Here is a 13,678-nt window from a genome sequence, read left to right as displayed (position 1 = left end):
TCTGTTCGCTAATATAAACAGATTGTTTCATAGTGTGGTTTGCACTCACTTGGCGGTGAATTTATTTCCTCGCGCTCTATAATGTTCCCTGAGATAAAAAACATACAGCCTTTCACTTTGATTTCAATATTTAGCCTGCGTCACACACCCCGATCCCCCCCTCCATCAGCCCCCCCCCCCAATCTGCCGCCTGCCTGGGCACCTGTCACATGATGCTGCTGGGTTATTTATTGCTCTGAGTGGGTCTGGAAATGTTGACGTCGAGAGCAAGTTTGAGAGTCTGTAAATTGCAGGTGAGTTTGGAGTGTTTAAAGAAAAAAAAAAAACCTAACATTATTTTAGCACAGACGTATATTAAAGTTTCTTCGGTACAAGCTAAAGAAAAAGCAAGGGGTTGAAGTATTAAAAACCATCAATTTTGGCCCGTCCTTGTGAAGTCACAAGGCGGCAGCCTTGTAGGGTGATGTCTCCGGCCTTGTGGGGGGGGCGGATGTACCTGTCACTTATGAGTCCATAACTGCGGTTCGAATGGCCCCTCTCGGGGGCTGTTTGACCCCCGGGGGAGGACTGGGGGGAGGGCTGTGGCAGATTTTTTCCCAGAGCTCATTAGGCTGACAGATGAGGCGTGACGATGACGGGACGAGCCACCGGACAAGGCGAACGAGAACTTGGAGGCGGGCAAGTCCTTCAGAGTGACTCTGCAAAGCCTCCAGTTCGCCACAGGATCCTGTTAATGAGCCAGAGTTAGTGAGTAATTACCGGGTATCAGCCTTATAAAAGACGCTGCTTAATTTTACATTGTGGTTTGCGCGTAGGTATACAATTAGGCCCGTATGCCGCTCTGTCTCCCTGCTGCGACAGTCGGTGCTCTGCGCGTCTGCGTGTGTAAAATGAGGAGCAGCCTGATAGGCCGCCACCCCCTCTGATAAGACCCTGCCCCCTTAGCAGAGCAGCTGGGCCAGTAGCCTTGCTTTAGTGGCACCGCTGGGCCCTTTGCTGAAGGTGCGTGACGCAGTAAATGCAGCGACTGCAGTGTCGCCGTGGCATGTGGATGTGCTGCAGGGCATGCTCTCCCCTGCACCTCACCCTTATTAAAAAAACATAAACCCTCATGATAATACGCCTAAAAAAAGCTTATAATAAATTTTAGGTTATTTTTTTTTGGGGGGGGGGGGGGTTACATTCACCTAAAGGCTAGTTCCAGCCCCAGTGAATTGAGACTTGCCGTCTTAATATATTGCTGCAGCTGAAATGGGACAGCGTTCAGATGAACGAGTGAAATCCTGACTCCGCAGATCCATGAGGCGGAAAGTGAGCTTTGTTCCTATGCCTGACCAGGGGGTTAATCGTGGGTTTCCCATCTAGTGCACGTGAGATCTGCTCCTCTTGCGTACCGTCAGCCCCATGGGAGACGCAGGAGGATAGAACTTCTACATTACAGATGGTGGGAAGCACCCTGAGCAGTGGCACAAAGAAACATCAACCCTCTTCCAGAAAAAGCCACATTCCTGCCCATATGGGCTTTGTGCAATTTTGCACGCTGGTTGAGGGCGAATGGCTTTTTTTTCCCCAGACTGTATGCGGTTAGTGGAGATTAAAGTCCGGCGTTGCTGATAAGCGGCTGAACAGCTACGCGTACAGGCCTGAAGACGAGCCCTACGAGTAAGCAGTGTCAAATCCATGACGTTTCTGCTAATCCCTAACAAAAGCTCTCCTACGACGTGATAAATCGGGTGGGAAGCGCCGTGGATGGGGCTCATTGTCCCTCAGCACAGCCTACCGAAGACGGCTGTGCGTTTTCTCATTAATGAAAGTGGCCCCACTCTTCATGCTGTGGTTTATGGCTGTGCTTTTCAACCCAGTCCTTGGGAGACCCCCAGACAGTCCACATTTCCACTCCATCCCAGTTCCCAGCCAATCAGGAACACCAAAATACCCCGTTATAGGCTTGTTGGCAGCTGAGAGGAAGCAAAACCGTGGACCCTGAGGACTGGGTTGAGAAACGCTGGTTTATGGTACCTGCTCATTGCCGGTCACTGGCATCACCCTGACCTGCTGTGTCCCTCTAGAGCAGTGGTTCTCAATTCTGTTCCTGGCACCCTATTCCGAACCCTACTTTAATCAGCCTTCATTCCAGTCCCTAATAGGCTAATGATGAATGTGGTACGGTGGAAGCAGTGTGGGTTGGAATGAAAACATACTGGGGGGGGGGGAGACAGGATTGAGAACTACTGTTCTATAATGACCCCAATGCTGCTTATGCCAGGTCATTAGATTGAGTGCTTCAGAGTTATTATTTTTTAATAAAGTTGTTGCTAAAGCGCAAACACATACATACATAATAGGGGAAAGTTAGCTTTTATTTTTAGGGCCGATGTAGCCTGCAAATCTCGGTAATTACCAACCCATTCGAAGCCGGCTGATAAGACCTTAAACGCAGGTTTCAATCCTATCTCCTTTCCACAACCACACACACCTACGTGCATTTTAATGCGGTAATTATAGAATGAATTCTAAACACCGGCCCAAGAACACTTGTTACCGCATTTATTGCGAGACGCTATCTTTCTTCAGCATCAGTGGAATCCATACAGTAATTACATCCCTGCCGGCAGAACTGGCAGTATGGCAGCGGTAACAATGTTTATACGATATGTTCTTGCATAGAAACTAATTTTCTGCAGGACTCCAAAATGTCTAAACATTTGCATTTGTTCCCTTTTACCAGGGCCTATTCACTTCTTAATAATTTGCAAACTTTAATGACTTTTTATTGTTCGGTTACATTGCATAGCAATAAGAAAGCAAAATATGTCTCTCAAAAGTAATAGAATCCCCCCATAATACTATATATCTTACTGTTTATGTAATGGCTGTATGCAAGCGTCAGACAGAGTGTTCCTACCTGCAAAAGCCAGGCTCACGAAATCCAGTTTGCCTCCTTGTCCCTCCTGACATCGTTCGGTGTAACAGCTTCCTCCCTTCCTGCCTGAACCTGACAGACACACAGGAGCTACAGCCTTCCCCAAAGACCGCTCTCTCTGCCGGCAAGCGTCTGTAGACAGCTCTCCACGGGGACCACAGTGCCCAGCTACCACACCGGAGTAAGGCCGTCTGTCAGGCTAACCGCTCAGCCAAAAACGGACCTCGGAAGAGAATGTTAATCCTGGCACTTCAAAGTCATTTTCAGCACGTCTGCCATTTTCTTGTTTCCCCTCTCACGTATTCATTTAGGAGACTAGCTGTTTGCTCCAGAGGGCTATAAACAGCTAAAGAGTGTGTCCTTGTTTTGCCTCTGTTTACAGCAAATGGTCCCCACTGCCCAGTTTATCTGTTTAACATAAGCAGGCAGTCTAACTTGGGCTCAGTGACTGTCCCCTCAGGGACGCCTGGCAAACTCGGTGTCAACTTAGCTTTGGTTCCATCTCATCAGCCACTCAGGACCGCAACAGTATCCTCACGCTCAGTGTTCGCTGCGCCGCCATGACACACACGCACACGCGTTGATCTCTCTCGTTTATTTTATCCCTGCCTTGGTGTTATGACAACCGTGTAAACAAGTGGAGGTAAAACAAGGTTACGAGCACAGAAAAAAAACAACACGAGTCTGACTAAAGGAAGGCTCTTATTTTAGACAGCGGGTACCAGAGTACACAGCGCAAGCCTGTGCGACACAGGGAGAATGTTCCGCCTGCACACTGTGCAGAGAGATGGAATTGCACCCAGGAGGTGCGACGAAACTGAGCTTCCCCCGTGCCACAGTGCCACCCTTAGACTCCACCATAGATCTATATACCTAAAATACATTTTTATAAGCACTGAAACCAAACGAATGGCTCCAGTACTATCAGGCAAACAACAGCACTAGAAGCTTGAAGCTACCAACTGTCTACAGTGAAAGCTGGTTTTTCCAAACATGCTTGCTGGGATTGGTCAATATCGTTTTTCTTTGCAGCCTATGTCGTTACAGCATAACAGTACCATGCAAAAGCTCACGCCCTTCCTGCGAACGGAAGCCACTTTGGGATTACGCTCCTTGATAGTGCACATAATAAGATTGGTGGTAACTCAGTCAGAGGGGCAAACCTTATTAGCCAATGATGTTTTGAAATCAGTGAGTGGCATGAGAGGGGGCATTCCAGGAGCCAATCAGCTTTGTGATGCCGTCCCTGCAAACCACCAATGCTTGTGTGAGACCTTCCCCCAACGCTTCCACGTATGAATTCGGGCCGGAGTTTGTTTACGAAGCCCTAGCGTGGGGGGGAGGGCCCTCCAGCCGTGCGTCAGCAGACCTCAGCTCTGTTTTACCCCCACGGCACCTCACCCCGCTGTAGCCTTGATGGGTTCCGACGGTCTTGTTCCCGTTAGCCGGACTCACCGCCGGCAGATGTGCTCGGCCCTCTCGGACCGGAACGGCGGCCCCTGGGCCTGCGGATGTTGTACTAATTACCTCGCTCGGGTGCACTTTCATTAAGCTGCACGTTCTCCCAGTTCCCCCCCCCCCAAAGGGCTTGCCGAGATTTACGCCGGCGTGTGGGGGGAATGCAGCAGGGGGGTGGGGTGGCCACTCATACGAGAGGCCTGCCATTTTTGCTGGTTTTCTCTGCTTATGAGTGATTCGCCAGTAACCCCCCCCCCCCTGCTCAAAAAAGCTGGCAACTGTAGTAATGAACCCACAATGTGTCAGACCAGTCATAAACCATTACCTTTGTCTTAAGCATTAGGAATTCCACTGATTAGCATTTCATCAATATTTACAGCAGTGATGTTGCCATGCTACACGGAGAAAAAAGGGAGGTGGGACAAAGCGTCCAGGATAAGGTGTTGCTTTCACGATGTCAGAAGAATTCGACGTAGGTGGCTGAGAGATGAGGACTGTATAAATACAGCGAGTCCCCCAGGCTCTGCTGAGAAGTTTCTAACTTTGATTAGTTGCACTAAACCAAAGATTTCAAAATTGTCATACTGTAAAATGCAAAATTATTTTTTTTCATGCGTTTTACCTTTCTTGCTCCTCAGTGATTGTGACAAGTCACGACTAGTTAACGTTTCCCCAGAAAGCGAATACAGTTTTCCCTGCCACTAAACAGACTCAGGCCCAGGTCTCACAGATGTCCTGTCCGACAAACCGGGCTGTCCCTGCACCTCGGGGACACTGATCCTCATGGTTGGCTGCTTCCTGCTGAAAGGTGTCAATGCCGGGAAGGGACGGAGACTGACAGATCAAGGGCTGAGGGGCTGGCTGGGTCTTTCCGGGTGCCGGACGGGTGGATGAGATAGTGGATCCATCAGTAACACAGATGATGGAGAGAACTCAGCTGTGCTAGAGTTCTCACCCCCAGCATACAAGCCACGCCCAGAGTGCCTGGCCGGGTCTTAGCCACACCCCCAGCATACAAGCCACGCCCAGAGTGCATGGCCAGGTCTTAGCCACACCCCTAGCATACAAGCCACGCCCAGAGTGCCTGGCCGGGTCTTAGCCACACCCCCAGCATACAAGCCACGCCCAGAGTGCCTGGCCGGGTCTTAGCCACACCCCCAGCATACAAGCCACGCCCAGAGTGCCTGGCTGGGTCTTAGCCACACCCCTCTCACATTTACACTCAGCCATTCAGTGTCAAAATATACACTAGACACACATATATATCTATATGTTCACACACACTCACACACACACGCTGCTTGAGGCTGGCTACACACAGCAGGAACATCGTGTCCAGGCCTCCTTGTCCCCACTAAACCATCTCATACCAAAGGGCCAAAGCTTTAAAGCAGCGGAGCAGCCATGCATGAGGTAGCTTGCTGCCAGTGATGGGATTACAGGCCCATCGCTTCAGCCGACTGTTTTCTCCTCGCAGCTGGGGGGTGGCGGAATGGGGGCTTTTCCACCTCCCTCCCTTTTCTGCTGTCATTCTCAGTGTCAGAAAGGCACTGCAGTAAAAAAAAAAAAAAAAAAATGGGACTTAAATTATTCTACCCACCACAAACCTATAATTTCAATTTGGTCACATACGCCACCAGTCAAAAGTTTTTGCACGACATGTTTTTACCACTTTTCCACTTATTTCATCAACTGCAGATTAAGTTTTTAAGCACTGAAAAGCTGAGTGAAGAAATATAAATGAAAAAATAAATCAAAACAAGTTTCCTTTATAACATGGAAAGAGTATGTAACAAACAGTGCATGTCCTATTAACTGGATGTGTGGTGATGGCACAGTCAAATTCTAGGTTTTCTGTGAACTTTAAATGCACTAGTTAATTTTCATCACATCATACAGCAGTATTTATTGTCCCTTGTAGAATGACTGTCTCAAATGTTCTCTGCTATAGGTGGTTACTTTGATTAATCAGAGACATGACATTTTCTTGCTAAAAGGTACTCAAAAGGTGAACATACTGTAAATTTCTTAGCAAAGAGAGTATTTTTAGTAATTGTTAAGTAACATGCAAATGTAGAAAATCCAGTGTGCAAGAACTCTTGACTGGTAGTGTATTTCGATTTGTACAGTGTACTGTATACATTTGACAGTAATGAAGCTCGTATCAATATCTCACACACATCTCACTACATCTGACTGCATGGCGTCCATTTTGGTGCAAAAACTGCAGTTCCAAGCCTTAGGGCCTGAATTCACCATAGAACAGTGAGTTATTCTGGCAAGCTCTCCCACCTGGCATTACAGGTGAGGTGGCGGTTATGCAAATAGCACCCAGATCACCCCCAGGACTGGGGCCGTCTTCCCAAAGCGAGACCTCAGACGCGGAGCCCCAAGGGCTGCCGCTTAGGCCGGCCAGGGACCCCGCCGTGTCGCCCAGCTGGCTCCACCCCCTCCCTCTCCCCATTGACGCCCCTTCCAGAGCCATTCCCGGGGTGCTCTCCAAAACGCCCCCTTCACCAGCCAAAAGGCTGCTCGCGTTTTCACAAAAGCATCTTGGAGCACGAGGTAGCCAATGTTGATTTATATCCTTCTGTTGTTTGTTTTTTTTTTTTTTTTCCCTCCCGGTCACTGTGCCATTATTCTCCAGGCTTTTTCCTCGCGGGGTGCATGCGCCGTCGCAGAAAGCGCAGGACGGCGCGTGGAGGCATGCGGCCGCGCTCTGATGCAGACGCCGGCTCAAACCACCGCGCAGATCGATCATCCCGCAGGCAGGACGGAAAGGACGCGCCCCTGCAGGTGGCTGGGGGCGTCAGGACGCCGGACGTGATCGGGGGACGGATTTGGATGCGATCTGCGGGACGGCAGGCTAAGAGCCGCTCGGGCTCCCTGCGGCTGAGCGAGACAGCAGCCATCCACAGCACACAGGCCGTCTGGCAGCCCCTCTCGCTACGGGAGCCTCCTCACAAATGGCCCCGGAGACGCGATGCACCCAGCGCTCACCTCCAAGCCCGGGGGTGGCGGACGGACATTTCAGAGGGTACTTATTGGAAATGCACCGAAAGAGACACTTAAATTTATCAGGAGTATCTGTGACATTTTGGCATAAAAGCATCCACCCAGCCACTTCCCATCCATCGACTGAAGCCCCTTTCGTTTAATACGTTTGAGTGAAATATTGAACTGTGTGAAGTCCCACTTACGTTTCATTTACCATCTACGGGGGGAAAATTGATTTATACACACGCAATAACATGGGAAAGCAGCAGCCATATTTATGGGCAACAGCGAAGTGGGCCTGAACACTCAAAGCCTCACCCTTCTGCCTTAAACTTACTAAAAGCAACATATGCACTCAAGCTAGTAATCCGTGCTCTATTATGACTGCTCTGTACGCAGCTTTAACATAATGCAAAAATTGCACTGTATTGTAGGTTGGTTTTAACTAACTACATTCGTGTTGTCGTGACTGAATACGCCACGCTTCACCTTCTAAGACATACGTAATTAGATGAGAAGTCTCGGTCGGGCACTTCAAGCCTGCCCACTGCGATGGAATCGAATTTGCACTTCCATCACGCCGGTTGGAATCAGTCACCATTTGCGAATTATCGGCACATGTTCTGCTTTCTGAACTGGAACACAATTAGATATGTTCTTCCTCATTTATATCATGAGAATTTTTTTTTTCCTTTTAAATACAAACATATCTATTTGAGCACATAGAAATCCCGATATTCAAAAGCCACACTTAAATGAGAACTAGACCCGGAGAACCTGAAATAAATTCACATTACAGGTGCACAGCACTCAGGCTACAGGCCAGGAATAGCGACAGCACTACGATCTGTGTAGCCCAGTAATGTGCCCATTTCACTTCAGAACAGCTCCTCCAAACCAGCCTAATTATATGCAGCACACATTCTGTCCTCTGAGATTTGCTCTGTAGTTCTGAGTAAAAAGTGGCATCTGATCTTCCATTTGCCTTGGGGGGGGGGAGGGAGGGAGAGAGAGTGTTGACACCAGCTGGGAGATTGCAAGAGGTAAGTGAGAGTAGGTGGTGCACTGCGCGAATCCGCTGGGCGCAAGTAAAGTTGGGTTGGGACCGTCGATAAGCTCACTGTACGCGTCTCACGACAGCGGGGGGGGGACCAGCCTGCCCCCCAGTATGTCTTAGGCGCAAGGCACCAGGTGGGCAGTAGCAATACAGCTTCTTTCAAGTATACCCCTCCCCCACTGCCCGTGAGTCACGTTACACAGCCCGACGAAACGCAACTGACCATGGAGGGGGGGGGGGGGAGACAAGCTTCCAACTCGGAATGTGCTACGAAGCTCTCATGCACAGCTGAAGGTATGTCAAAATGTTTCAACAGCTCAATCCACTCCGAAAAGGATAATTTACATTCTAGGAGGTTTCTGCCTAAAGTGCAGAGCATAGCATAACTGCAACAGTGATTAAGACAGCTGAACATGCTGCATGAAACCACCGTGATTAGAAATCTGATCAAATGCTCAATATACAGCAGAGTGGTTGGGGGGGTGGGAGAGAACCTTTGCTTTGGTCAGATTCTAAAACAGCGAATGTCCGCAGTCACCTGGTTCCAGTCATTTGAGGTAAACAATCACGTTTCCCTCAACTGCATGCAAAATCCTACACTCCCATCTCCCAGTGCATTTCCAAACCCTAGATTGGGGCGTGACTGGGTCCTGCCAACCAAGATGTTCACTGCCGATGACCACTTTCAGTTACTCCTCAAAAAATACCCACATACATCTTCCCCGGTTTTCTGGCGAGAGGCTCTGCGGGTGCCGCTGTAGACAGACACCATGGTGCCATCAGAGGATGTAAATGAAGCTGGCAGGCAAACGCGTGCAGATGTATTTACCAGCATCTGCTGATCTCCGCGCTTCTTGTCCAAATTTACGGACATGTTTTATTTATTGGCTGAGCTTCCTCGCTGGCTGGAATTTGATTTGTGGGTGGCCAGTGGAGACATCCCTCTCTGTAATAAGGCAGGAAGTGGTATTAACTCTTTACAGGTCAAACATGGCTTAAAATAGCTGTTGGGAGCGGGGGGGGGCACTGCTTCCCCATTTGTAAAGTACAAATAAGACTTGCAAACAAGTCTTTTGCTACACCCAAAATCATGAAAGGATGATTCTACATCAAGAACCTTTCCGCAACACCTTGCTGAGGTCCAGTCCAGCCCTCACTGTGGTTCCGCTCGCACAGGAGGCTCTCCCGCGCGTCGCCACCATCGGGGATGACCCACTGCTCGCTTTAAATCGAAAGCCTGCCCACATCTACCTCGTGCTTGCAGCAGCTCATCAGTGAGAAAGATGGACTATGCATGTCTATATGTGCAACACAGTGGGGTGCGGGGGGGGGGCAGTTTTCACCTGAATGCCTAAAATGAAAGTGCATATTGCAGGGACTGTGGCATGGTCAGAAAATACTGGTGGGAGGATATAGCCAGGCTCTCATCCCTCTAGTGGTCAAATGCTGTATCTGCAAGCCATGCCTGACAGAATGGATCATTGCAACTGCTGGAGAACATGCAGCCAGAGATCTTTCCCTTAAGGTACAAAGGCAAGACCATCGTGTTCAGTGGAGCAAGAGCACTGCAGACCAACAGTAAAGACCTTCACTGTGAATAGCAAACAGACTGCAAGAAGCATCAGCTACATTTTGCAATTAGATTTTACTCAAGAACATCTAAACCAAGTTTAGATTTGACACCCTATTGAGTATTGAGCTGATCCAATGTGTTCAGTGACTTGGGAAATTGAGGATTCTAGAATGATTCCTCTGAGTATTGAAAAACTGATACAAAATCTCAGAACCGTAGCAGTTTGTGTGTGTGGCTGTTATATTTGGAAAACAGAGCTTTAGCATCTTTGTTGGGTCATGAACACAGTCATAGCACTAGCTGATAAATCACTGACAATCTACTGTTATATACTGTACTTGGTTTCACCGTTATAGCAATAGTATCTCAATCCCTTTAAAGATATTCTGCCAAGCAAAAGTCTGACGTGATCCAGGAATACATGCTTTTAACATTTAAAGAAAAGAAAAGAAAAAAAAGACATTTTAAACTGGTGACAAGAGTAATGCCTCATCCACTAAAAGTGTTTTGGATTCATTTGAAAGCGCAAGCAGTGGTTTCAAAATTGCATCATGACTACACACGACATGGGCTGCGTGAATAATCTGGAGCACAGACACCTTAGTCAATCCTGCAAATTTGTTCAGATTGAATCATAACTTCTCCTGATTTAATACTGAAATGCCCAGAACATCCTTTTCAAAGATCCCGGTTTATTAGTTTTACTGAACGTTGTCACTGGTTGTATAAAGCGTCAGCATAATTTACCAAAGAGCATTTCCCTTCAATTTGTTTATTGATGTACAGAACATGAAAAAATACAAAGTATTATCCAAACACAAAAAGAACATGTACATCCTTTTAAATACTTAACAAAAAGATATATTCTATCCCAACAGCTGTGAACAGAGTCATACTGTACAACTTCAAATAAATAAATCAAGCTCATGTTTCAAGCTGACACACAGGAATAGAGGCCTATGGCCCGACAGTGCCGTCTACGCTTTTGGTGGAAGGGGGAGTCAGTCTATTTAGTTGTCAAAGCAAAGACCAAGGGCAAGCAAGAGCCATTCTCCACAAAACCTGTGCAAAGCTCTTCTATAAGGAATTAAGTTCTACAATAAATTAAATTCTAAATAAGTTGCAAAAATAAATGCATAGCACACTGCTCATTATAAGGGGAAGCATGGTATCAATTAGTTTATACAAAGCAGAATGAAAAGTAGTCAGTGCATCTAGGCCACTCAGCCGGCTTTTGTTCAATAGGAGAGACACGTCTCATCAAAACTCACCCATCTCCCTCAACCCCATCAGAAGCCAGCAATACCTTTAAGAGATTATATGCATCACATTTTCTGTATGAAAAGTAAGCAAATTGTTCAAAAATGTGGTTTATCCATTTGACCACGCAAGTATATATTTATATAATATTTATATATTAAAAAAAAAAAAGTCTATATAGTTTTCTTAAGAGCAGAAGCAAGACTATCTACAGACCAAACAACCAACAAATCTGATACACTAATGCCAGTCCATGGGACAACTCAAGTATTTCAACTTAATGTAAACTTTCAGAATGTAACTGGAGAGGAAAAAAAAAAAAAGGCAACACATTTAAATGATACAGTATGCACCAAGAAAAAGAACTCACTTTGTAACCAAGTCCAAAGCCTAAATAAAAAAAGCTTTTAAAAAGTAAAACCAAAACTAAAAGAACCACCTGCCAGACATGGTTACACAGATTTAAGCTTAGGAGTGATCCTTCCAAAACTTCATGTAACCTACATTATTTTCCTTTACAGCTGCTTTTTTGGTGCACTTGTTCAGGTTTTTATACAAAGCAGGTAAAACCATTCTCGTCTTTTACAATGAAGACAAGTCTAACGATATAGCAAATACATCACAAAAACACCATGAGCTGTCTGAAGGGATCCTTTAGGAAGAACCGATTTTTATCCCCAATCCCCCGCCCCATTTAATTTTTCCCCCACTTTATAATTTGCATGCATTTAGCATAATTAACCTCTTATTTGCATTTCAGAATTACAGCTGGCTATCAGCTGTCTCACATGAGCAGGATGATTGGACAACCCACTGATGATTATACAAATTGAACCAACATTGCCACTGATTCTAGAATCTTAAGGTAATACAAAGATCTCAAAACGTATCTTTTACATCTCTCCAGAAATTTCAACCACTGCAAACTTCCTGGGTAAAGTTCAAAAGCTCACAAGGTGTCATATGAAGATATTTCTCAAAGTATCCAAGTCAAAATATTTGTTCCAGGTCCAGTAAAAAGTTTCTCCAAATTTCTCTTTTTATAAAAATAGATGCTTTTTAAACCCACATCAAAGAGGTTCTTAGCTCTTTGGCAAGGTACTGCTTTAAGAAAAGGTATTCTCCAGTAATTGTACAATAAGCAACATTATGCAGCCAACCAATAACCCAACTCAGAATACAAAGTAGTCACAACATAAACATCAACAGAAGAGCTGCAATACAAAAAACAAAAAGGTTCTGTAAGTCACTTAAAAGGCAGATGCACTCAAGGCAAATCAAGACACAAAAAATACTAAATAAAAAAAGTCACTACACAGCCTCACAAGACTAACTTTCAAAGCAGTATGCAACAAAACAAGAAAACCTTATCAGTAACACTTTAAAAGGTCCTCCTTTAGAGACAGCATTAGAATGCGACCTTACAGGTTTAAAAAAACAAAAAACAAAAAACCAAAAAAAAACCTGCAGTATTCTCTAACATAATATTCTAAGAAGTTTCAAAGACTAGCGGGGGGTGGGGGAATACATTGTTGGATGCTAAATATTAGTTCTTTCGTAACACTGATTTACAAAGACTAATGTATAAAGTTTACGTCAAGTTTTTTTTTTTTAATTATTTTGTAGTTTTATATAAATAATCTGAGGAGATATTAGGCTTTGTGCGTTTTGTTGGTTTTGAATGAGACCTGCAGAACTCTGTCCCCAAGGCGGTAGCCATTGAGGCTAGCGATAGCCATGGCTGCCTCGTCATAGTTTGTCATTGTGACAAAGCCAAAGCCCTTGCACTTGTTGGTGTTGAAGTCACGGATGACCTTGACATTTGTCACGGCGCCGAACGGCCCAAACATCTGCCACAGGATACTCTCATCTGCATCCGGTGCCAGGTTGTAGACAAAGATGCACCAGCCAGTGCCCGCGTGCCCAGGGATGTTGATGCCAGCCAGGCTGGTGACGCCGTCGATGGCCATGGGAGAGAACCTGCTGGAGTATAAGAGCCCCAGTTGTAGTGTCTCTGAACAGGTACAGAAATTACTCCAAAATGCAAGACATTCATTCGGGAGAGAAAATGATCTTAAGTAATGACAGCCACTGACATATGAAAGAGGCAGCATCCAGACTTCAGATCTGCCATATCTACATTCCAAGCTTTTCCCATAGTGCCTTGAATCCCCCTTCAAAGTTTCTCACACACGTTTAGCATGAGTTGATAAAAGCACTTTCGATGCTACCAAGGTTGCATAAGCAAAGCAAGGGCTCAGTATGGAGGTGCGAGTCTGGCACAACATCGATGCAGCTGCTGTAACATACGGTTCAGCAGAAATTCTCATGCAAGGCCTTCTGCTACACTTCACTTAGAAACAAAGCTTGATTTTCTGTACTGCCAGAAAGGTTACCCCAACCAATAAGG

At 46.2% G+C, this 13,678-nt stretch overlaps 1 protein-coding gene across 14 annotated transcripts in view; it reads right to left on the bottom strand.

Annotated features, from left to right (window-relative positions):
• Positions 1-10,764: 10,764 nt before the first annotated feature.
• The window catches only part of LOC111842636 (ELAV-like protein 2), a 28,100-nt gene continuing 25,186 nt past the window's right edge, over positions 10,765-13,678 (bottom strand). For 11 of the 14 annotated variants that reach the window (XM_072697631.1, XM_072697635.1, XM_072697628.1 and 8 more), the window contains one exon: positions 10,765-13,251. In XM_072697631.1, the coding sequence (XP_072553732.1) occupies positions 12,921-13,251 (331 nt within the window). In that variant the 3' untranslated portion in view covers positions 10,765-12,920. The remainder of the gene's footprint in view (positions 13,252-13,678) is intronic. The other 3 variants (XM_072697626.1, XM_023809473.1, XM_023809471.1) reach the window with 1 other exon arrangement.

The sequence above is a fragment of the Paramormyrops kingsleyae genome, chromosome 12 (assembly GCF_048594095.1).
Source record: "Paramormyrops kingsleyae isolate MSU_618 chromosome 12, PKINGS_0.4, whole genome shotgun sequence".
NCBI lineage: Eukaryota > Metazoa > Chordata > Actinopteri > Osteoglossiformes > Mormyridae > Paramormyrops > Paramormyrops kingsleyae.
This window is presented reverse-complemented; position numbering and strand designations above follow the sequence as displayed.